Here is a 25,278-nt window from a genome sequence, read left to right as displayed (position 1 = left end):
TGCAGAACGTATTCACTGTGAGGAGGACAGTGAGATGTCAGTGAGGGGAAACGGTGACAATCTCCATGTAGGGCAGCCTCCAAGGGCACCTTTAAGCCCAGGGTAAACTATAATGTGGAGCAACACACAAACACACACTGTATACGGAGAGGGGTGTGAAAAGTATAGTTGCCATGGTGATAATGCCCTCTGGCATTGATGAAGGGCTGGTGCGTGCCGCTGACTGCACGCTGTGCACACTGTGTGAGAGGACAATCATTCATATTTTATCTACTATTGGCAAGACACACTCTACAGAACGGTGTCATTCACACAATTCCACACGCACCAACACACGCAAGAGGCACATGGCCTGGTTAATATTCAAATACTCGTGCAATGTCCTCCATTCAAAAAAGATGAAACTCAAACAGATGAAAAATGAATGATGGTTAGGGGATTTAAGGTGAAAAGAGAGTTGGAAAAAATTCAATAAAACCAAAACAGTCAAAGAAATCGGGTTAGCAGAATCCCCCGAGTTTGAGAGGAAACCAACAGACAGAGGAAACGAGCAACAGAGGAGGAGATCGATTCCTAACTGAGCCCAACGACAAAACAAGATGCTTTGATGTCTCTGGTGCTGCGTTGTCTCAGAGTTACACAACATCCACCGCTGCTGACACAACGACTGGGAGACACAAACGGAGACATGGAGGAAACACAGGGACTGCAATAAGATGATGGAAAGGAGCAGGACGTGTGGGAATGGCCAATTTCACATCCCTCCCATCACCTCTATTTAAAATGGGCTGAGAAACTGGGTCACAATAATCAATTTACTTCCCCAGATTAAAAAAGGGATGGACAGATACATTCGTGAAAGCATTTGTTCAGAACAGAATACAAATCAAGAGCAAATTGGATCTTTAGAGCAATTGCATGTGGCATCTCACACCTGACGAGCAATCCCCCTTCCACCATGACTGACTTACAAACAAAGGGAACACATACAGATTTGATATTACGGACACTAGTAACAACAATAGTATAACTGCAATGTAATAGAGGCTTGTACAAACACATGTATTGACTTCTAATTATTGTGAACATGATCTCCTCCTGAAAATCGAAAAAAGATCGAAAAATGATTAAGCACTAAGAGAAATAGTCAGTAAGCCTATTTATGTTGTCACTATGCCACCTAGTGTACAATCACCAAACACCTACAAAAATGTCTGTTTTTATTCTTGTTTGTTCTTCTTCTCCCTCTATGTTTTGTTGATATTCAATACTAATCAGATTTAAGAAGCTATCTGGTTTTGGGCACATAAGCGTCTTATTATTTGCACAGCATTAGTGCCAAGGTGGATCACAATATGAGGCAAGCAACAACTGCCGCCACAAGGTGGCACTGTTTAATAACCACATGGTGAGATATATGAGACAGACGACACAACAGAACCAGAGTAGCACCAGAAAACCAGTGAGATGGAGAGAGATGGACATACTGAGCAGCTGGATTCTAACTCGGGCATTAAACACAATGGGAGAGAAAGGTATAGACAGTTTTAAAAAGATAAAGGAGATGATTTCTGACTCCATCCACAACATACATTATGAATGTTGAAAACACACAGGAACTAGGTGTAGTTTGTTTTTAATAATCCGACCACGAGCAGACAGATTAAAGCGTTTTCAATCTGGATCTCTGCAGAGCCCTACCTTTGGTCTCTACCATTACATCACATGTTACTGGTTAGATGCTTTTATCCAAAGGGACTTACATACTCAATACTGTGGGCAATCCCCACAGGAGCAGTCTGGGGTGAAGTGTCCCAGGGACACAAGGACATGCTGACTGCAGTGGGGTTTGAACCTGTGACCCCCTGATCCCAACACCACTGCACCACACACCGCCCCATCTGAGTGCCTCTTTGTCTGGGAGGGATCACTGTGGAGCTGCAGAGCACAGTTTAGTTTGGAAGCTCGGGAACGCAAGGGGAAATACATGAAAGTGACCGTCAGCTGTGACAGTTCAATAGAACATTGAAAAATATACTATAACATTATTTCACCTTACTTGTAGGGTCATACAAAATCAAGACTATACGTCTATAAACTATCAAAACAGTTATTGTATGTTGTTTTAACACACACACACACACACACACACACACACACACACTTTTTGTGCTTAAACTGTCTCGTCTGGTTCCCGCCAGCGTGGAGCAAATGATCTGTGACAACGATGCTCACTCTGCTTATCGACTATTTCTGTCTCCCCGTCAGATTTCCGGTCGACCACAGGGCTCAGCTGTCTTTGGGTATTTACCTCAAAAAGATCAATAGTGAATTAAGTTACAATAAGTGCTGAAACGATTCATTGATTATATGATCAACAGAAAATGAATCCTCAATAGTATTCATTTTCCCCAGTAATTTGAAAGGAAAACATGGAGTTACTTTTTGGTTTCAGCTTCTTGGGTGTAAGAATGAGCTGCTTGTATCTATGTAGTACTGAGTCTTTGGGTTTAAGACTATTTGTTGGACAAAACAAGACTTTTAAAGGCATTTTCAATTTGTGATTTCTGACATTTCATAATAAATCAATTCATAAAATAAACCCAAAGAAAACAAAAAGAAAACATTAATGTCAACCCTAGTAACAAGACAGTGAAAAAAATACTGTAATGATTTAATGTAAATGTTTTGTGTGTGTGTTCCTTTAAAGCTTGGTCTTTGTCTGATAAGAAACAGAGGCATTTCTCAGAGACTAAAACAAACAGGCGGCTACAGAGCAGGACAAAAAAAACAAAAGACAAAAAGGAGATTGGACTCGTCCACTTCTGTCCTGCGCCTCACTAGACACACGGTGGGTACACCGAGGACATGGTGAGGTCAACATGATCCTGCCCACAGAGAGAGCAGAGTTTGGAGCGATGTGCTGCCGGGGGAGATGAGCGCGGTGGAGCTGTCCGCGGTGCTGAATCAACTGCAGCTGGCCAGCAGGGCATGCTGCTCGGCAACACTAACCACAGAGAGATCGAACAGACAGCCGGATGGATACGGAAAGACAGGCAGGGTAACAGATGGGTGTGTTGATACTAAATTAAGAGAGACAGAAACTGCTAAGCATGTGCTGCCTGCAGAGCCTCTGAGGTGAAGGAATACAAAGGTGTGAAGGAATGACAAAGCTTTAATATGTCCACTAATGTTTTAGAATGGCATGCTGTAGCACGGCCCAGGGGTGAGACTATAATCAATACAACTACATGGGTTTCACATTGATTTGGAAATAACAGGGCCTTTTACAGTGTGGATAAACCTATTCTTTACGGGCTTTAATAAGGGTAATCTTGTTTTAAAACAGGTCAGTATATATATACATCTACAAGTCATTTCATTGCTGTGTGTTCCCTATATGATTGTATTGTATTATTTTGATGATTACATAAGTAAAGTTGAGGGCCCACGTTTGATGAATGATGTTCAATGACATCCATAGAGCCCTAGACTAATGTGACGCCAGTACAGCATTTTAAATATGCCGTCAGCTGGGACTAGAGGCTCTGCAGGGTCAGCACCTTTGTCACCGTCAGGAACATTTCAATGTCTGCAGAAAAATTGCCATTCTCACTCTCAAAATGAAACTGACAAGTTGCATGTTATAACTCCATAGGGGAATTTAAGTAATCACCTCTAAGGCCGCAGAGAGCGACACACACACACACACACACACACACACACACACACACACACACACACACACACACACACACACACACACACACACACACACACACACACACACACACACACACACACACACACACACACACACACACACACACACACACACACACACACACACACACACACACACACACACACACACACACACACACACACACACACACACACACACACACACACACACACACACACACACACACACACACACACACACACACACACACACACACACACACACACACACACACACACACACACGGAGAGGTGGAGGACATCGATTTGAGGGAAGGATAAATCCCTCTGCATCCCTGGGGGGGGGGGGGGTTCACACATCGCATGGCCTTTTGGTGTCTCAATCTGACAGGGGGCGAGAGACTGGGGGAATCAGTAAGAGTTTAAAAAAAAAGAACAGAGAGAAAGAGAGCAGCGGTGAAGTGAGGGGTGAGTTGGCACTGGTGTGTTCGCCTCAGACCAGCACAACAGACTGGCTGGGTCCGTTGCATAACAACTTATGCAACAGCTTCTGCTCTCCACAGGGGGAGAGAAAACTTTCTGTTGGAGCTGAAACTGGGTTTCATGTGTCTGAAGGGAGCCAATCACCAAGCACGTTACAAAAAACAAGGAGTTATGCAGGAGCGCTGTTCCCAGATAAACGAGATGAAGGCAAAATAGCCCAGCATCCACTTCCCTCCCCTTTTCTCGCTCGTGTTTTAGCTCCTCGGCTTAACCTCATCTCTCGTGTCTCGTCCTGCTTTTATCTGGCTCTCGCTCTCTGTCTCGTCTCTAACCTCATTCCTTCACCGGTCTCTTTCATCTCCCACCATATTGATCCCCCCCCTTATGTCTGTGGGCTTTAATCTGTTCTCAAGGATGAGTGTGCATGCGTGAGCATTTTGTGTGCATACAGAGATATGAGTGTGCTGAATCTAAGAGCTGAACGTGCAAGTACAGCAGACACTCAAGCGAGCATAGCAAGCAATACTGGACAGGAGGAACCCTCTACATGTATCCACTGTTTGACCAACTTTCAGACACCTAAAGACAAGCAGTAGTATTTACATGTCACAGCCTAAGGGAGGGAGTGTGTAGCCATTTTGGTGAAAACAAACACTCAAATGACAAATTGCGTATTGGAATATAGTTGATGGTTATTGCGGGAGGAAAGGCTAATCACGCCCTCATAGTATATACATCAATATGTATTGGATATCTCTATTATTCTGCACATTAACTGTTCATTTGAAAACGGACAAATTGAAGTACAATACTACTCACTTACAAACTTGCCGATTGAAGTTAGTTGACCTTTGAGTTGATTTTGACGGACAAACTCAAATGGAGTAGCTATTAATGGCTGGGGGGAAAAAGAATATTGTGCACTGCGTGGCTCTGATGACAACGCAGAAAACAAAAGGTTCACAAGGGATTTTTTCGAACAACTTTTTTAGAGGCATTGTATAAAAGATGCAGGATTTGTTCATTACTTCAATACTTTGTTTGCTATATAGTGAGTGGAAATGGGACATATTGAGGCGGTGCAACATGTAAGGGTTTTTTTTTACATTACATGTCACTTGTTAGACGCTTTTATCCAAAGCGACTTACATACTCAATACTGTGGGCAATCCCCACAGGAGCAATCTGGGGTGAAGTGGCTTGCCCAGGGACACAACGACATGCTGACTGCAGTGGGGTTTGAACCTGTGACCTCCTGATCCGAACACCAACGCTCAACCCACTGCACCACACGGTTTTGATAGCAACGCACAACACCTTCAAAATTGGCTCAGAGAACCATTGCTCCATCTGGTGTTTACGACCCCGCATCTCAGTGACTCCATCACAGAGCCACACACACACACAGAAGCTCTGATGGCCGAGATATGTCTGTTGCTCTCTTTAAAGCAACCAAAAGCACAAAGCTGGGACACCATCTTTCAAATGGAGATCGGGTTAAGAGAGATGAGAGAGTGAGTGAGCCAGGACGTGCATGAGTCAGACAGAGTGTGTGATGAAGTTGTGGGGTGACTAAGTTCTCCACTGTCTGCCAGGGATGGAAACGTCTGCCATCGATTTGAATTTGGCAGCAGGGCCTCTGACTGCAGACAGCCCTTCAATCTGCCACAGTCACTCTCTACTGGCAAACACACACGCTAACAGACTGACTGAATCAGAGACAGAAAGACGACTCATCAGAAACAACACGTGCCGAGTTACCTGCTTTTCACACAATCAACGTGTGGAAAGGAAAGCTCTATCAATGTCATTTACTGCAAACACACTGAACTGTATATTAGCAATTACACACACACACACCAGTAGGAGCTGTAGCTGTGACTCAGCAGATCAGCAGGAGCAGATGGACTCCGCTTCCCACAATCCTCCTCTGCAGAACAAAACGTGACATCAACACAATCCAGCCAATAACAGTTTAAGAAACAGCTGAATGATTAGTATATGAGCTGAACATAATCCCTGCGTTTCAAAACAGGCAATGTTTTTCAGCGACGTTGCACCCGCTCTACAGTCGCTGCAGAGCTGGATGCCGGCCAATGAGGAGAAAGGAGGCAAGGAAGGAACACAACAAAATGAGAAAGTGAGAGACACACTGAGGCCGGGATAGTGAGGTGGGGAAACCAACGGAGACAGAGAGAAAGAGCGGGAGGGGAAGAAGGAGAAAGATGGAGGGACAGTAGCGGAGAGAGAGAGACGCCATATGTTCTAGGATTTGGGGGTGCATGCGAGTGGGATGATTAAATGAGAACTAAGTCACCATAACAACAATGGCATGCTGACAGCAATATGCAGAAAGACTGAGACAAAGGAAGTAAAGGAAGGTGAGAGAAGGAAGGTCAGAGGAAGCATAGATGGCTGTGGGACATGAAGAGAGGAATATGTCTAGAAGAAAAGAAAACATAATAGAAATAATGATTATGATGGGGAGAGAAGCAGAAGCAGAACTGGGTGGAAATGACATTTACATGGGAGACCCAGAGAGAAGAAGGAGGAGGAGGAGGAGGAAGCAGAGAAAACAGAAGAGAAAAGGATATTAAAAGCTCTTCAGCCTTGCCAACAAGGAGACGAACAGGCCAACAATGCGGTTTGAGAAGTGAGAGCTGCACTGCAGATAGTGCAGGACACACTCGCCTCCTACATATTACCTCTATTTAACACACTTTTAATTGGTGTGATAAAATGCCAGTGTAATTTGTGTGCAATATAATGGGTGGACGCTGGACAGAAACAAATGACTGATCATCAGAAAGTAGCAACATAGGCGATGGCAATATGCAGTTTATTTCAGCTGCATCATTACGAATAGAAAAGGTCAAAGTATTCACATTTACAAAATCTGCAAAAAAACAAAATAGACATCTACAACCATGCTCGCTAAAGTGTGAGACTTGGAGCGAAATGCTATCATGCTAAGAAAGTTTGAGAAGTGGACCATGAGGATTGGTTGCGTTATATTTCAATGTAAGATCCACGTAGTTTAGAGCTTGAACCATTAAAGGTAAAGGGTATCCAAGTCTCATATACCCCTTGAATCGTGACCATCCTGTGTCTTGCGAGTCACTAAATCTAGGCAAACAACCCAAGACTATGGCCCTTTCTCATTTATCTAACTCCCCTCCTCGACTCCTCTCCTCGACTCCTATCCTCGATACTTAGTCCCGCCCACAGGTGATGCGAGCAGAGGACTGAGGAGGGGAGCCGAGGAGAGAGGAGGGGAAGCAGCAGGCGGTTAGAGAAATGAGAACTCCTCTCCTCTGAGCGGTCATTTTAAAGAGACGTCCATTAAAGGAATGGTATGCTCATGACACTAATTTTTTCAAAATTATCATCCGATAAAACAGACCAGTTTCTGCCAGTCTCTCTTTTTTTTTTTTTTAATCCGATGACATTATCAGTGATTTTAAACTGATTATATACCGAAATAACATCAACACTGTGGGCGTTGCCATTTTCCGGACGTGACGTAATCCATGCGTTTGGTTTTCGAGGACACGTTGATCTCCATGTTATTTACTGTAGTTTCTCTATTCAAATATGCCTCACTGTATCGCGAAATATTGCCACAATTCTGATAGGAACAATCCACGGAATGCTCGGTTCCATCTGTTGCCAAAAGGTAAGCATAAGAAGTACATTCAGAGGCAGTGGCTAGCGAAATGTGGCCGGCCCGAACCGAGAGATTTACAGGCTCATGTATGCAGCGAACATTTCACATTTCCGGACGACTACTCTGAGAGTATGATAAAACATAACATGGGATTTAAAGAACAACCATTACTCAATGGAGATGCAGTACCATCGGTCTTTCTGGTGTCATCACCGACCAGGACACCAGTTCGGCCAGTTGAGAAATCGCCCTCTGCAAGTGTGAAGCGACGGAGGAGCAGAAGTAGTGCTCGGAGTAAGAATAAGGTATGTTATAGCGCATTTCCATTGCAGCGGCTAGTCCCGTTTTAACGTCCTTTAGCGTCCAGGCCAGGACAGTTTTTGGTGGCCTTTCCATATAGCGTAGTACCGGCTAGTGTGTATTTCCCCCCAGTTTTTCCGGCCCCATAAAATCGTGATTCTATGGCCAGGGACAACGAAGCTGAGTATGCTAAACTAGAGAGGGAATCGCTAGCAAGGGTGGTACTACATGCATACATATAGTATCTTATATCATCTTCCCATTATACACACATGCATTTCCAAACATTTGGACTACCTATGTTGCAAATGTATTATCTTTTCAATTTACACACGGCATCTATTGCACGTCTGTCCGTCCTGGGAGAGGGATCGCTCCTCTGCTGCTCTCCCTGAGGTTTCTCCCATGTTCCCTTTAAACTGGGGGTTTTCTTTGGAAGTTTTTCCTTGTACGATGTGAGGGTCTAAGGACAGAGGGTGTCGTATTGTCATACTGATATGTATGGCTGAATTCCCCCATCCAATCTCTTCACATTGGTCAAAACTTGTTCCTCTGCTGACGAGTCCGAACTGAAATACTCCACCATGTTTCCGTGTGTTGACAAAGTGAACGCATGGATGACGTCACGACCATCACGTGACTACTGAAAATGGCAAACATGGCGGCGGCCAGACGGAATATACAGGTCTTGATAAAAAAAGAGCTATAAAATCATTATTTACCGGGGAATATCGCTGATTTCTTCAGGGTATGGTTTAAACATAACGTTTCACTAAATACTGAAGTTTTGATTAATTATCTAATGAGTGGACCATTCCTTTAATGATGACAGGAGGCACAGCAGCCCTCTGTCTGATGGACAGATGTGTTCATGACCACTTATATATTTACTTTTAATTCATTCACAGTGCGGTATAATGAGACAATAACAAGCTACACACACACGTATATATTTATATAAAATATATACAATTTCAGAATCAAACAGAGCACTCTCATAATAACGTAACACCATCAGAGACTGGATATATTCTGTGAGCCTTGTATCAATAGGGGAATGGTACCTCTGCCAATGCTAACCCCACTGAGTAACACTGAAGGAGCTCACTAACGAGATACTCAAAAACAGAATGCACCCGACCTCAGAGATGACTAAGTGGCGTCCCTTCATGCACTGGTTGATTATCGCCTACAGTTAACGGTGAGTGATGCATGAGCAGAAATCTAAATGAGTCCATTAAAAGAGTGTGTGCCACTGTCTGTGCCTAAGTGTGTGAGAGCTTTGCGAGGTTCAGGCTGGCAGCTGGGCTCCATAGCGTCTGTGTGCGTGTCTGTCTCTTTGTGTGTAAACAGAGCTTACATGTATTAATAGGCGAGCCATGTCCGAGCTCTAAGCCACTTACAGGTTGTCTTTTTTTCTTGATCAATCCAGCTACACCCCTTGCTACTGTATCGCATCACGGCAGCTCGGACAGTTCCTATGGCAACTAGATCAAATCATCACAGAAACCAGCCAAGGTGAAGAGCTTGCCGAGAAATATGAGGTTGTGGTTACCCCAAAGGAGAGGGGATGGAGCTAAAAATATCGCCTATCAGAAACAGTGAGACCTGAGACACGATCAATACGGCAGAGGGGGGGGAACTTGATATGTCAACCAGTCGCTCCGATTACAGACAGAAACACAATATCCAAAAGGATTGAGGTAGAGAAAGCTTGTTCACAGCCTGTTGTTGTCTCCTCTCTTTCTCATCATCAGTTCTCCCAGGATACTGCAAATCAGAAATGATATAATCGTGATAACACACTTCAAAGCGTTTAATGGCAAACATGCGGGCGTTCACACTCGAGTTTGGTATGGACTGAAATGTACTCGTAATAACAATCAAGTGCCAACATGGGGTATCGAATGACTAATAACAAATATGAAATATAATCGTGCCAATTATAAATCTGAATTTTATTTGAGCAAAGGCCTTATATTATATGATTTGACAACATTTAACGTTGGAAGTTTGGGTCCATTTGTGACATAGAAGACGGAAGTTTGGCAGAAATGTGGTCCTCAAAGAAAGGTACTGCAACAGAAGAGTCACACATGCAGATATACACAAACAACATAAGAGGACTGACAGCAACAACTGCAGACTCTCTCTTGAACTCTGCATAACTTCAAATACCAAAAGACATAATACATTATTCATCCCAGCCCAGTTTAGCTGCAGTATTTTTAACTGATATGAACTTCTAAGAAGTTTTGAAGTGGGGAATAAAATACATTAAAAAGTCATTATTTAAAAAGGATCCATTTTTTTTGCAGACCATTGCAACCCTTGAGAACAACCAACATCATAGATATTATTTATTCTCTCTCTATCTATCTCTCTCTCTCTCTCTCTCTCTCTCTCTGCAGGGACTCAACGTAACTGTATGGCCCAGAAACCTACTTCTGCTGTAGGCTCACAGACTGACACAGCAGATGACACCAAAAGCAAAGACTCACACAACAACATGGACTCAGAAATGCATCCACCTGTGCACACACACACATTTCATAACACTTAAAGTAACCTTATCCTGGTGTATACCTTTAGCGCACTCCTGATATTCAGTAATGTATATTCAAGTGTCATTAACATGCAGTTTGCTCACTAGTCACCCAATCCCTTCTGCTTTCACTCATACATATTTTATGTTGTTTCACTCAGATCTACATCTAATAGTTTACCTTACCGAGTCATGAGGTGTTGTTATATTAAGCTGATTTGCTGAAGTTAGCATGGATTAACCACATTGCATGGGGGGTTTAAATATTCAACAAGCTTATACTGTGTTCTGAGACCTTTCACCTATCCAGAAAGAAACCGGGGGCTGTTCAAGACGTGCCCAGAATTTTCACTCATGAATGGCACACATTGGCAGTCTCTATGCAAATGTGCTTTAAATCTGACTCTCCCATCTTGCTTGAAAATCCATCATTCTAAATGTTATTGTCCTCAAAAACATAATCGCAAACTCTCCTACATGCATGAACCCACGCATTCATACACAAAAACAAAAGGAGAAGTGAGGTTCTGCACTCAGCCCAACCCAGCACATTTGGAAGTGAGCATGTTACCATGCCTACAGGCCCAATCAATACAATGTCTAAAAATAGCATGACCATAATAGTCTTACTTCCCATCGCAGAGGGGCGACCGGGGAGAGAGCAGCATTTATTGTGTAATCTCCAAGATAATCGTAACCAGTGGTGACAACACAGTTAGTGGGCATTGAGCAAAAGCATGAGTTTAATCCCCCCAACAGGAGCTTTCTCAAAGAAAACCTGATCCTGGGGATTTTATTGGCCGGTGCTGGGCTCGAACAGCAGGGCAGGGTTAACAGTGGATCATTAAATAGACTGCAGGGCTTCAGAGACAGGAGGACATGCCAGGGCCAACACATGAACATGAAGCGGCATACATGCTTACACAGAGTACTAAAATGGCAATTAAGAATGAAAAGCCCACTGTACAAAGGCCATATTCGTGAGGATGAGTCACAAATTGGCTATTAAGGAGATGATTACTGTGCAACACAAAATGGCAGGACGCCCTTAACGCCAAACACAATCTGTTTCATAATAATGTTGTCCTTCTGATGATGCTGTTGGGGTGAAAACTGTGTCGGTACATTCAATAACTTGGAGCTACAGCATGAGCTAGAGAGGCATAGAAGTGATGATTGAGGATGGCAGGAGAGATAGAGAGGTGACATGAAGGCAAACATGCTGAGATTAGAAAGCTACATCAAGTCACAAATATAACCAGATACCCTGACATACTGGCAGAGATGTCCTTTTCCTTTGTGTGGCTTCATAAACTCGGACGTGTGCCAGCAGAGAGAAAGTGAGTTTGACCTCATTTCACAGCAGCGCAGGCCAAGTTCAGAGCCATTTCCACATTAGTGCTGTAGTGGAGAATATGTGCATGGAACTTTGCATATGTACGCCTGTACACTACAGTCCTGTTTTGATGTGTGTTCTAGCATCTCACCTGCACGGCTGAGGGAAAAAAGCGAGCTAAATATGTGGGTGGACTATCAAGAGGCCGTGACTCAGATCTGTTTCCGAAGCCCTGGCACACATCGCAGCAGCGTGGGTGATAGCCCAGACTTCATTCATAGATTTCTTTCATCTTTACCTTCTCTTGACCCCTTTCGGTCTCAGTGTCATTCTCGCCACAGCTGTGGACGGGGACACAAACGCTCTTCATTCACACAAGGCTCATTAAAGAGGAATGAGAATGTGGTCATCAAATATTTAAGCATTTTTTCCTCCAACCAGCCTGTTGCTCTTTCTATTCTCCTCTCCAAGCAACACAATTGATACATAATATACAAATGCAAAAACTAAATCGCATCTCGGTGACTGGTGTATTCATCTCATAATGTTTGAAAAACATCAGCTCCCTGTCTGTACCACAGAAAGGAAATTCAGACAGGAAGCTTTAGACACATTGCTACATTGAAAGCCAGCAAACAATCAGCAATGGCAGTCAAAGGTTTGTCTGAGGTTCTCTTAAACCATAAAAAGGCTTAGTGTTGGCTTCCACAACACTAACAGCGGTAACAAAATGGGGCGCTTATCTTCTAACGCCAACTCAAAAAGAAATGATTGTGTTTTTGCCCTCATACAGTATATAGCAATGATGATGATGATATTTTGGCCAAAGATGTCTCACCAGTTTTCCCTCCAGCGTGTAGATCTTCTTCACCACGCCGGAGTCGAGCTTGATGGCATCAGTAATATCGGTCAGGACTTGTTCGTAGGAATGGGCCGTCTTCTTGTTCAGCAGGATCCTCACAGTTTTGCGGGGCTTCACTCCGCTCCGAACTACGGACACTAGCTTCGGACGTATGAAGTCCTTGGTTTCACGACTCTCTGGAGCCCCAGCCTTGGCGCTGCCCAGGGAGGGGGGCCCGCGGGAGGATGCAGCCGAGGCCTTGACGTTCACCGACCAGTTGGGGTTCACGTTTTTTGTGTAATCCAACTTTTTGTAAGCTTCGATGGAGCTGCACACATAGCTTTCACCTGTTGGCGTTCAAATGGAAGGGGAGAGAGGAAAGATACATTACTTAAAAGGAACAATGTTTGAAATTCTCTTTTGAGAGAGCAAAAATTGTGAAAAATAGTGCTGACTACAGAGAAAAAAGCTAAGGAAAGAAAGGGAGCAGAAGCAAGGCTGTCTATTTGTATTGTGTAACATCTCTTAAATAAGCAACTATTATTCTAGCAGCAGGCAGCATATTACAGCAATACATATTCAACCCTATAAAATGATATAGGAAAAGTCTGCAGCTTTTGTTAAATTTTCTACTTTACAGGCCAATTTTTTTCTTAAAGCCAAAACAACTTGTACCTCTTCCCATGTCACTTCCTAGAGAGTAAAACAGTTTAAGAGGGAGCTAATCTGAAACAAAACATATGCCAGGTTCACCATATGGCCACCAAATGACTGATATAATCTTCACCATAATCTATGTGTGATTAGTGAGTATGAAGCAGTGCCCAAAAGAAACAGTTTATTAAGCATTTTAAACCTGTAAATGATTACTCACTAAACATTTTCTGTAAATATAGGTTTGTGTAACCACAGGGAGGTGAACAAGGAAACATGGCATGGCAGCCGAGGATCAGGCAGTGGTTGTTAGAAAGACAGATTAGGCTACATTATGCTAACAAGGCCTTGAATCCCCCAGGTGTGGGTAAAGTTGTGTAGGCTACCCACCTTCTACCAGCTGCTCAATATTGGAGATCTTCTTGCAACCATCCAGGGTGTAGATGGTGCGGACGCCCTGCGGCAGGTTGACGTTGTCGGACAGGGAGCGGGTCATGTCCGCCAGCAGGGCGTCAAAGGTCCGGAACCGGTCTGCGGAGATGGCGTAAACTATCCCGTTGAAGTACCGGTCTCCGTTGCGGTAGAATCGGACCTTCTTGGCTCTCCTCTCCGTGGTAAGAGTCTTCAGGGTCCGGGTCCGGTACAGGCTGCAGTGGGCGCTGTGCGTGGGGCTCAGCACCCCGTTCAATTTCGCACTGGACCGGCCGTGCCTCTGACCTTTGTCCCGCTCGTCGAAATGCTCCATCTCCATTTCTCTGGCGAGGCTCACAAGTACGGCTGTACTGTCTAAGGAAGGACAAACAAGTAGGAGGGTAAGGCTGCGGTGAAAAGTTTTTCTCGAAGTAAACAAAAACAAACTGTGTCGAAAAGGATAGACACCGACCGAGGAGAGGTTTGGACGGGCTGGTAAAGTCCGTCGCTGGTGCTCTGACTGAAAATAACTCCCTAATGACAGATTAAGAGCTGTTAAGCCGAGAAGCGGACAGCATGCCTCATGACGACCCGCACTGTCTGTCAGTGAGTTCCTCTGAGGCGCAAATGGATGGAGAGAGAGCGGCAGTCACGAATCAATAAAAGAAAACATAATAATTTAAATAAGAAAAGAAAAATGAAATGTTTATTTACTTTCTAATTGACGGGGCTAGAATCGACACGAGACATTCGTTTATGACAAAAAACATGTAAAGGTCATAATGATTTTAACAACAGCTGATACTGACACAGGCTTACCTACGTGCGTAATTAACGCCTCTGTGACGGTCACCTCCAGTGTGACTGATGTTTGATTTCCCAACAGCTATGAAGAAAAAGAGTTCAGTGGGCTGGTCGCTGATGGTGGTCGCTGATGGTGGTAACGTGTGATCCTATCCTGGATGCAGTGAGCCCCGCTGTGCGTCTCTTTGTTGTCCGGTTGATGTGCCCCACCACCACCACCAAACAACAGTGAGTGTGTGTGCGCAAGAAGCTGGACTGGAAATGAACTAGGTAGCAGCTGCTCCCCTCCCCTTCTCTAATCACCCACTAGCTCCTCTCTCTCCTCCTCCACTTCACTCTGTCGTGATCTTCATTCAGTGCCTCTACCCCTCATTAGGATGCAAACCCACACTTCCCACTCGTGCTGGGGGTGCTGCCTGTCCTGCAAACACCCCCAGCCCGCGTCATGCGTCAGCTGGGGGGCCAGTCTAAATATTCAATTTCAAGAGCAAAAATGTACATTTATTAAATTATTGAAACTTTCCAGTGACAAAGTTCTGGAGAATTCCCTGGATCATACCTGTATGAATATATATAACATGAGTTTTACTTTTTTTAATACAATTTAATATTTTATATTGTTGCATCGACTCAGTTGTCTTGTCTTATCTGTCAGAGAGAAACCATTATGTATTTTATTTTTATTATCATACATTTGACCTCCTTGTGTCTATTAACCTGATAACAGTTTATATTTTGCCGCATGTACATTTTTAAAGTTCTTAACAAATAATCTGAGGGGAATTTCTTGTTTGTTTTTAACTTGTGATGTGTCATTTTGTAAAGCACTTTGAGCCGCATGTGTTGTATGAAAAGTGCTATATAAATAAAGCTTTATTATTATTACTTTTATTTTGACACACATTGTACATGTTTGTGAATGCCATTGACTTGACACGTGAAAACAAGAACAATCTAAACAGAGGTCTAAACTCAAACCAGTCACATATCTGCAAAACCATTGGACTTTAAACACAGAGCAGCATTGTGTTCAATGTTATGCAACATACTTTCTCCATACACTTGGCAGCTAAAACCTAAACTATAAGATCCAAACTATGCAGAGCAGCTTTTACAGTGATCCAAATGCAGTGTGGCAAGTAGGATTTCTCTCGTGTAGAAAGTCTCCATTGGGATTACATGTCAAATGATTTCAACATGTTGAGTTGCACAGGAATGGCAGGGAGAGAGATGAGAGCCGGAGACGATGCTGCCGTGTCATCAGAAGCTGCCGTGTCATCAGAAGCTTGTTTCTTCCTATGAGCTCTGAAGTTTGCATGTCGACAGGAAGTAGTCTCTTAGAGCAATGGAGAGATCGAGACCACTGACCTATCCTCGCCTCAAGAGACCACCTAATGCTGCTCCATCAACACTCCCTAATAAACTGTGTGTGTGTGTGTGTGTGTGTGTGTGTGTGTGTGTGTGTGTGTGTGTGTGTGTGTGTGTGTGTGTGTGTGTGTGTGTGTGTGTGTGTGTGTGTGTGTGTGTGTGTGTGTGTGTGTTGCCCAGCATTTTTCTGCTTAATGTTTTAACACTCTGGAAATAGTGTCCAGATATCAAAATAACATATTAACAGATGGAAGAGGGTGTTTATGTTGAACATGTCAGAGCTTTAATATATACATTGTTTGTATTTCGTTATATTAATTTAATGTTTAATGCTTTTCTCAAAACATAATACGGTTCAACTAATCCACATTTACATAAATATATCAGACATTTTAATGGCTTATTACAGTATGTTATTGCATCTTTTATGACTGCTTCCGTGTGCCAATCTGCTTGTTTGACGATACATGCACATAATGAAGACGGGTACACAATGTAAGAAAAATACACATTTTCTCCACACAGACCTTTCTATTTTCGGGAGACACAGTGTGTGTCACATGCTAGGCCTGACAAAGTTCCTGTCTCGATGAGAAACAGAGGATATGTGGGGGAATATGTTCTTTAGACAAAGAAAGATGGAGGACTTATAACAGCAGTATCATGGTCTCAATCCTATTCTTAATGCCTTAGAATTTGCAAGTCAAATAATGATATGTGTCAGTGTCCACATGTATACAAAAGGACACATCAGAATGAAAAGACATGGGAATATATCATCCATACAAGTAGATGTTATCTTTGCTCCTGACGCATAGGCAAATTCAATTGACTTGTATGAAGAGAGAATGTGTGCCTTTGCCTGCACAATTAATGTGATGCCTCGTAAAAAGACTCTTGCTTTTTTATGCAAAGATCTTCTCTTAGTAACTCACAACGGCCACTTTTGGACTATTTTAGAGACACCAAAAAAGAACACGAGAAGCACATTTAATAACCATATTTAAATGCATTTTGCTTATGGACTGATGATTCATATTGTGATAAATTCATCTTGGAATAATTTAGGAAATTAAATCAGTCTCAGAGAGATATGTAAAACCTCTACTCAGTCTCTTGGCATATGCTTCTCTACAAAGATACATTTCCCGTTCTATCATTAATCATTGCATTGTTCTGTTACAATTTCACACAACACAGGTTGCTGTGTGAACATTCGGACGGGTGAACAGTTCTGTTACTCTGACACATTTCAAAGGGTTAAAGGTAGAGTCTAAATCAGGTCGATTAGGAATCCTTTCATTTAATAATCAAATTGGGTGTGGGTATGACACTGCCCAAAATCACTGCATCATGTTATGTTGACCTTGTTATTCTAAATTGTCAGATTAGAACTTTTGCACAGAGTTTGAATGAATGTTTGAACATTGCTTACCAATCCAAAATGTTGCTGAATGCATTCTTTTAGTAGTCTGTTTGAAAAAGTTCAAATAAAAAAAGCAGCAGTATTTCATAACAGTCACGTTGTGGTCTAAGTATCAAGAGGGACAAAATGGTTTCACAGTTTGAGTATGCTGTTTATTAAGTGGCAAAGCTAAGCAGATTGATCAATAAACATTTATTATTAAAAACGTATAAATACTTATCGTTATTGTTTAAAAGTAAGACTAAGAATGTGTTGGATTGGTATTGGCAGAGGCTCAACTTTGAGGTATCTGTAATGGACATATCAAAAGTGGTGTTGAGTTATCACAAAGGTCAACTTAAGTGTGAATAAAGCACATGGATATGTACATGAATGCATGCAATCAATCACCCTCACAAATGAGTCTCCTACATATGCACTAGCATAGACACTAAATTGTTTCCAGCATACTCAGGGTTACAGAGAGAGGGGCTAACTGAATTAGCATGGGCAGTTCTGTGACGCGTGTTGTTTTGACGGATACTGTAGTTATTTGTCACTGTGTTTCACCGGACAGCAAGAGACATCTACTGTACAGCAGGTGCTTACTCTGTAGCTGGGTGATTCATGAGTTGAACTAAAGAAGAAGATGAAGAAGAAGATTCAACTTATTGTCATTACGTAGTACAGGCACTATGTAACGAAACGGTTTCTCTGCATTTGACCCATCCTAGTGTTAGGAGCAGTGGGCTGCCATTATGTACGGCGCCCGGGGAGCAGTGTAGGGAACGGTGCCTTGCTCAGGGACACCTCGGTAGCACTTGGTCTTTCCGGGACTTGAACTGGTGACCTTCCAGTTGCCAAGCCAATCCCTATGGACTTCGCCACCACCGCCCCTTTTAAAGCTTTTGCATGAAACAGAGAGAAAAGAGGAGGAGGTAAAGAAAGGTGGTGTGCTCTAGATGTGCTCACTCTTTCATAAGGCAACATGCACTCTTATAATAAAGTCATTCATCTAAGACAAACAACCTGTCACTGCCGCGCATTTATGATTTCACACTGAGACAGCTAACTATCAGAAATACGTGTGGGCCTGTAAACATCCAAAACTAGAACTCCCACAGAGTGTTTCCAAAGATGTTAGACATTGAAGTCAAAACCAGCAAACAAGTTTTGGAGATGGATTAATGATTTTTATCAAATACTTTTTTTGGACTGTGTTTATTAAATGAATGGAAGGATAAATTATTGGTTAATTGTGTGAGATCATATTGCATTTAAATAAAAAGCTTCATAAATCATCCTCATCTTATCCACATGTCTGTTGGTGTCACTACAATCTGTTGACTTGTTTACATCATCTCATTTAAGTTAGTTAATTAGTTCACATTCTTGCGTGGACTTTAGCTGTCACACATTTTACAAAGCCATATTTTTTGCCAATATATAATATTTCTATAAATACATATTGGGATTTTCCTTCACAACAAACTAAAGGTTGAAAATTCAGAATCATGTTAAAGGACTATTTCAGCTGGACGGGTGCTTGTTGACACGGGGGGGTTTATCTTTGCTCTTTTAGTTCAAAGAGCAGGTATATTCCTATTAAAAAAACAATTATGTTTGGTCATATTCTCTGAGCTAATCAATATTAAGCTATTAGTGTTACGGTGTGTGTAGGAAGCAGGACCCAAATGCAGATTAAAGTGTCAAAAATAACTCCTTTATTTCAAGGCTAAACTATTCACAAAGACAGAACAGAACACTCACCGAAGACCACGTCAAAACACAAGACGAACCGACAAAGACAGACAGAAAAACCAGAACTTAAATACACACAAGACTAATTATACAAACAAGACACAGGTGAGGAGGGAGGAGAAAACACAGGGACACCAGGTGCACACAATCGGGTAATAAGACACACCAGGGAAACTAACGACAGGGAACCACAGACAGATCTAAAGACAAAACACAACGCAGCCAGAAAACCAAAACAGATCTAGACAAGACACAACGCAGACAGAAAACCAAAGACAGATCTAGACAAGACACAACGCAGACAGAAAACCAAAACAGATCTAGACAAGACACAACGCAGACAGAAAACCAAAAACAGATCTAGACAAGACACAATGCAGACAGAAAACCAAAAACAGATCTAGAGAAGACAAAACACAACACAGACAGAAACAGGCAAGACAGGAGGTGAAGACCTTTCAAAATAAACCATGAAACAAAAGACAGAAAAAGACAAGACAAAATACAACACAGACAGATCTTGACAATTAGACTTACAGACCAATCGGTAAATAAGAAAAGCCCAGATTAATGTATACATCCATGTTGTTTTTGCCTATAAGATACTGCTTCTATTCAATGATGTGTTTGTGAAGAAGTGTGGAGGAGGGGTTCAGTTTTGTCAGCCTCAAAACTTTAACAGCTTTGGGCAATTTTCCTGTTCACTACTGCATCTCATTTGAGCGTATTCTTACACACTTGTAAAGGCTGTCAGTGGGTGGGACGGGGGTGACTAGTTCCTCTGTGGATGAACTGCTTTTGGAGAGAGTGCTGGATGCGGTGTTGCTTACGTAATAGTAGTCGTAGGAGGTGTTTAGAGAGAAAAAAAATGGAAGTGACACAAGAAATGTCAGACTCAGCAGGCTTCTGGTACATTAGGAGTCAACCTCACTGAAGCCTGAGATATTCCTCCCTTTAACGTTTCTCTTCAATGCTGCTCTTTTTGTTGAAACACAGAAAGGTGTAAGGCGATAATAATGCCACTTCATTATAAATGGAACATGTTTTACCACTGTATTTGACATCAATAAACACCACAGGATAACCATCAGAAATGCAATGTTTCCTCCCAGTAATCTTTTGAGAAATGTAAACAAAACCACATCTCTTTTTAAAAAGGGCTATAACACTAGGTGGGGTTTAGGGATTGTGTTTCAGGTAGTACTTCAGCGTGGGTAACCTGCTTCCCCTTTGGGATTTCCTCTCTTCTCTTCTCTCCGCTGTGACTCCATTGCTACCACCTCCTCCTTTCACACATGCTCCTCCTCCTCCATCTTCTTCTCTTTCTTTTCCCTTCTTAGCATCAGCCTCTGCCTTCCTGCTGGTCTGCCTCCCTCTATGCAATCAGAAAGAAATGTTAGTTTAGCAAAAACAATATAATAGACATAATAGACACAACATGTTTTCTATTACTAATAGAATATATCATATTCTATTGACGTGTAGATAGACTTCTTGCACTCTTTTTGTATTTGTATGTTTGTATTTTATTATATATGTTGCATAATTGGATATTGCCATGTCTACACTGTAGCTTATGTGCATATGACATTAAAACCTTTGAATCTAGAAAAAAACAAAGATTACAGTGCTTTGGAGAGATACAAATAACACTCAGATTCTTGTTTTTACATTTTCCAACAATGAACAATTATGCAGGTTCCAATTTTTAACATGTACAGACTCCTTAGGGTTAATTTGTCCAGCATGATTACTTGTATCATTTGGTAAAACAATTACTCAGTCATTTCTGACACATTTTTACATGATCTTTACTCTACATGTATCTTCTTTGTTTTTAATTGAACTAGTTGTAATGCTTATATCGTATAAGTGATGTTGTGTTGTGCATATTTGTGTTATTTAATTCAGCTCTAGAGTATTTGTTTGAGTGTGCTCACACTTCATGTTATTGTGTCCATCACCTGTAGGTGTTCACTGACCTCTTGTGTTTGCTCTCTGCTGCCCTCTGTGCCTCAGTGGAGTACTGTCTTCTCTGGGCTTCAAGTGTGGAGGACAGCTGTAGCAATGGACAGGAGTAAAGCAGTTAGTGCACTGCAGCAGACACATACACTTTGTGATAGCTGTACACACATTATGTCGTGTTAACATCAGATATAAGCCAGTCTCATGCTGCCACTTCAAATGTAGAGATTTGGTGCCTAAATGTTGGGAGAGAAATGCTGTTTGCAGCTGCAGGATCAGTTTTGACGCAGCACAAGGCAGAAAGTCCTTGACTGACTTTCTTTTTGGCAGAACAGAGATTTAAACATTATATAACAAGAGAAAGCAGCAGTGAAGGATGAATGAGAAATCACAACTAGGCATGAAAGAGAAGAGCTGGAGGGCACACCAGGCTGCTCTTAACACTGGATTAACCTTTTGTACAGCAATTAACAATGACAGCTAGTCTTAAGTATGGCATGTATTTAATTAATAGTTTATAGTTTTAGTTGAGAGCTACTTGCCTGATTAGTTATGAAAACTTTATACAAGAATGAAAGGGAATGCTTACCTTGGCAATTTCTGAAAGGTATGCCCGCCTCTCATCATTGGTTTTATGAAATGCCTGAAATGTGAAAGGAACAGCGCAACATTTCTTTTCTTTCCATGGACATATTTAAATCGCAGTGCTTGTTATTTGTGAACTGCCTGTGTGTATTAGAGTGCGTTTCATGAGGTTCTCAATGTTAATGAGCAACAGATTACAACATGGATTACTGGCTGGCTGCGCATGCTGCGTGTTAAACCTTTATTCATCTAATATGGCGCTGTTTGCTGAGCACACAATAAACAAAGAACCAAGTCAAACTAAGACCGGACATAGCAGTGCAGGACAAAGCTTATGTTACATTTTGAAAATGCAAAACAAGAAATATCAGACAAATCTTTTTCAATCCCTTGCTAATGATGGGAATGTGTTACTGAAATATGTAATAGCAGGAACAAATGTAAAGCTGCTTGTCTTATAAATAATATAAAGGGACCAGAAGACCTTGTGACGCTCAACAACACCGACAACAAGGTCCAAACCTTTCCCTCCTGTTCGATTCTGCTGTGAGCGTCCATCAGTTGACTCTGGAGGTCTGACTTCTCCTCAGTCAGGAGCTTCAGACGCTGTCTCAGTGTTTCCTGCGGCAAAGTGTTCCCATTAATTACATCAATTCATAACAAAGAAACATGAAAGGTGTTGCACTGCTGACTAATTAAAAATCAATTTGTACCAGAATAATACAATGTTATCTGCTAGGATCAAACAATAACATAACACTTAATGCAAAAACATGAGCACAAAAATGGATTAGGCTCATGCATTATTCAATAACCAAATAAACACTTTAGAGCTGAGACAAGGTGAGCTAACATGAGGTTTCTAGCACAGAGCAGAGTGTTGGGTTTTGAATAAGCAGCAGTAGGAGATGCTTGTGGATAAGCCAGTTGCTGAGTATTTTATTAATCGTTTAATGTTCCCGTCAGAAGTGGAAGTGTTCAGATACTTTATTAAGTAAGTAGCAATATCACAGTATAAAGATACTCAGATAAGTAATCATCTTGTTTATATAACCTTATTTATATAAATGTATGTAAGAACTATCTGCAACCACAAAGGAAAGTGCCTTTTGAGCGGTGTAATGTAGCCGCTTTTGTTTTTATTATACCTTAATTTATTAATGTACAGGTTGCATTATCTAATGTGTAGATGATTACCATTGAGCTTAACACGGTCACTGTCGCTACGCTTTAAAAAAAAATTATATTCTCCTCACATACAAACATACTCTATCCTACAGTCTCGCTCACAGTTCACTCATGGATACTCTAATGGGCATCTGTTAGTTCTGCCTTAAGGCACACAGACACACACATGTTTAGTCTGAATTGTGCCACCTTTTAGTGTGTGTCGTGCATTGTAATTAGTGTGCTCTGCTCTCCCATGGTTAGTAATCCTGTGATTATAGTGCTGTGATTAAACTGTGTTTGATTTCAGCACGCATCAACGGGAGGATGGAGAGCAGCTGGCATTACAATCCTCTCTGTCCTGCTGCCTTCTCCCTCATTCTGAGTCTCTGGCTCTCTCTGCTGGTACGATGTGCTTCTATAGCTCTCTGTGGGTTGTCTGTTTATTGATCTGAACTTAGAAAAAACACACCAAAATACAACCAATGCAACAAAACAGATTAAGAAAAAGCTCAATAAAGAAATGAACATGTTTGCACTCACTACCGACATGTCATCAAACGTTCGGATGGAGGCCAACGGATCTGTGAAAAACAAGAGAAGATGTCAGCATTATGAGTGCAGGCTCCGAATAACAATGTGATTAAACATACTGTTAAGTCGCCTGTTCTCAAAAACTCTATTTCAGAGCAGACAGAGGAGCATTTTACACACAAGTTGGAGGCAGAAACAGGACTGAGCTGCCTTAAATCATTTTGAAAAGTTCAACCTCAGCTCCTATAATGGGTTTTTAATTAACCATGTAGACAACATACAGACATCATGACCTAAAGGACAAAAATGTCCCTATTGAAAACCATTTAAACAACCGTTTGTTATCCCACCAGCATTTCACCATAAACTGATGTGTTCTATTATATCAGGGTTGGAATGGAGCAATGGCTTCATAATTGTAATTTGTAGTATTTTTAATCAGATTGAGCTATTTTTAAAGGTTTTCCCTATTGGTTCATATTTTATTATGATCCTCAATAAACGATTTTGACACAGACATCTTTGTGCAAGTCCATCTGTGGACTTCAGAGTATTCTTTTATGGGCAGTGAGTAATTTTAGGTTTAATGAGTCAAATACAAACATAACAAATGTACTTCTAGCATAAACCCTTTGAAACTCACCCATGGGGTTTCCTCGCAGGTCCTCCAGTCTCTCATGAATGAATGACATCTGTCGCTCCAACTGTCCATTTAGCTCTGTCTGTGTCTCAAACCTAGTCTTCCACTCATTTTCTGTACAGAATAAACAGAGGACACTGTTATATTTTAATCACAAATGGGACAGGACATGACAGTGGATTATTGGGTAACATGTTGCCACAGTGGGTCAAGATGGCATGACATACTATACACTTTTTTTATTATTAAATAAGTTAAAGGTATACGAAACTCACCCTGTCCATCAACACTGTGCAGTCTATCCTGCAGTTCACACATGGTACTCCGAAGGTCAGACACTGACTCTTCGAGCATTTCTCTGTAATAATAGAGACGAGACGATGTCCTTTTTGCAGTTGAAAATAACATATAATCTCCTTAATAACTTTGTAAGTAATACATTTAATTTAAACAAACTTACTTAATTTCCCTCTCATGTTCAAGCTCTGCCTGCAGCCGTGCCAAATCGTATTTGCTGTAGTCGCTATCTCCACTCATGTTTCTGAAAAACTCACAACTGAACAAACGTTTGTGCCTCGGGGTTACTATGGAGACAGCTTTTTCCGGCCCGGACAGAGAGACTGGGACATAATGGCGCAGATTAGCGGGGAGTGGAAAATAAAACGTCCTCTTTGGTTATTTATGGATGTACCCGAATAAATAACTCGTAAATTACATATTCGTCACATAGAGTGGCTTTATTATGCAAGCAGTATTTTTTAAATGACTATTTCGCGCTTAATTAATCCTGAAAATGGACGACTGTTTACTAAACTCTTCATTAATGGCCTGTAAATGTCGGTTAATTCATCGCAGACTCATGTTAGGGTAGGCTATTATATATTTTTATAATTGAAAAAACAACATGCAAATGACGAAAAAGAGCTCTGATATTTCTGTTGTTTGTTTTTGTCCTCTATAACATCACTTTTCGAAAAATACAACTCTGGTAATCATGGATAAATGTTAAGTTTAAAAAGGTAATGTATTACATTTGTTTTCTGGTTTACATTATCATAACCAGGTTCACTCAAATCATAGGCCTACATAAAGTACAGATGGTCAATA

At 41.6% G+C, this 25,278-nt stretch overlaps 2 protein-coding genes across 5 annotated transcripts in view; both read right to left on the bottom strand.

Annotated features, from left to right (window-relative positions):
- The window catches only part of dclk1a (doublecortin-like kinase 1a), a 60,246-nt gene extending 45,122 nt beyond the window's left edge, over window positions 1-15,124 (bottom strand). For 2 of the 4 annotated variants that reach the window (XM_034099072.2, XM_034099070.1), the window contains exons 1-3: window positions 14,762-15,124; window positions 13,922-14,317; window positions 12,875-13,224 (exon numbers count right to left, since the gene is read on the bottom strand). In XM_034099072.2, the coding sequence (XP_033954963.1) occupies window positions 12,875-13,224; window positions 13,922-14,282 (711 nt within the window). In that variant the 5' untranslated portion in view covers window positions 14,283-14,317; window positions 14,762-15,124. Of the gene's footprint in view, window positions 1-12,874; window positions 13,225-13,921; window positions 14,318-14,751 lie in introns of all 4 variants that reach the window. The other 2 variants (XM_071205431.1, XM_034099071.1) reach the window with 2 other exon arrangements.
- A 4,134-nt stretch (window positions 15,125-19,258) lies between these two features.
- ccdc169 (coiled-coil domain containing 169) lies at window positions 19,259-24,732 on the bottom strand. The gene is made up of 8 exons (XM_034099078.2): window positions 24,632-24,732; window positions 24,447-24,529; window positions 24,175-24,285; window positions 23,541-23,581; window positions 22,353-22,451; window positions 21,835-21,888; window positions 21,263-21,339; window positions 19,259-20,655 (listed from the first exon to the last, which is right to left on the bottom strand). Exons 1-8 carry the CDS (start codon window positions 24,706-24,708, stop codon window positions 20,460-20,462), a joined length of 738 nt encoding a protein of 245 aa, XP_033954969.1. The 5' UTR covers window positions 24,709-24,732; the 3' UTR covers window positions 19,259-20,459.
- Window positions 24,733-25,278: the final 546 nt, after the last annotated feature.

The sequence above is a fragment of the Pseudochaenichthys georgianus genome, chromosome 14 (assembly GCF_902827115.2).
Source record: "Pseudochaenichthys georgianus chromosome 14, fPseGeo1.2, whole genome shotgun sequence".
NCBI lineage: Eukaryota > Metazoa > Chordata > Actinopteri > Perciformes > Channichthyidae > Pseudochaenichthys > Pseudochaenichthys georgianus.
This window is presented reverse-complemented; position numbering and strand designations above follow the sequence as displayed.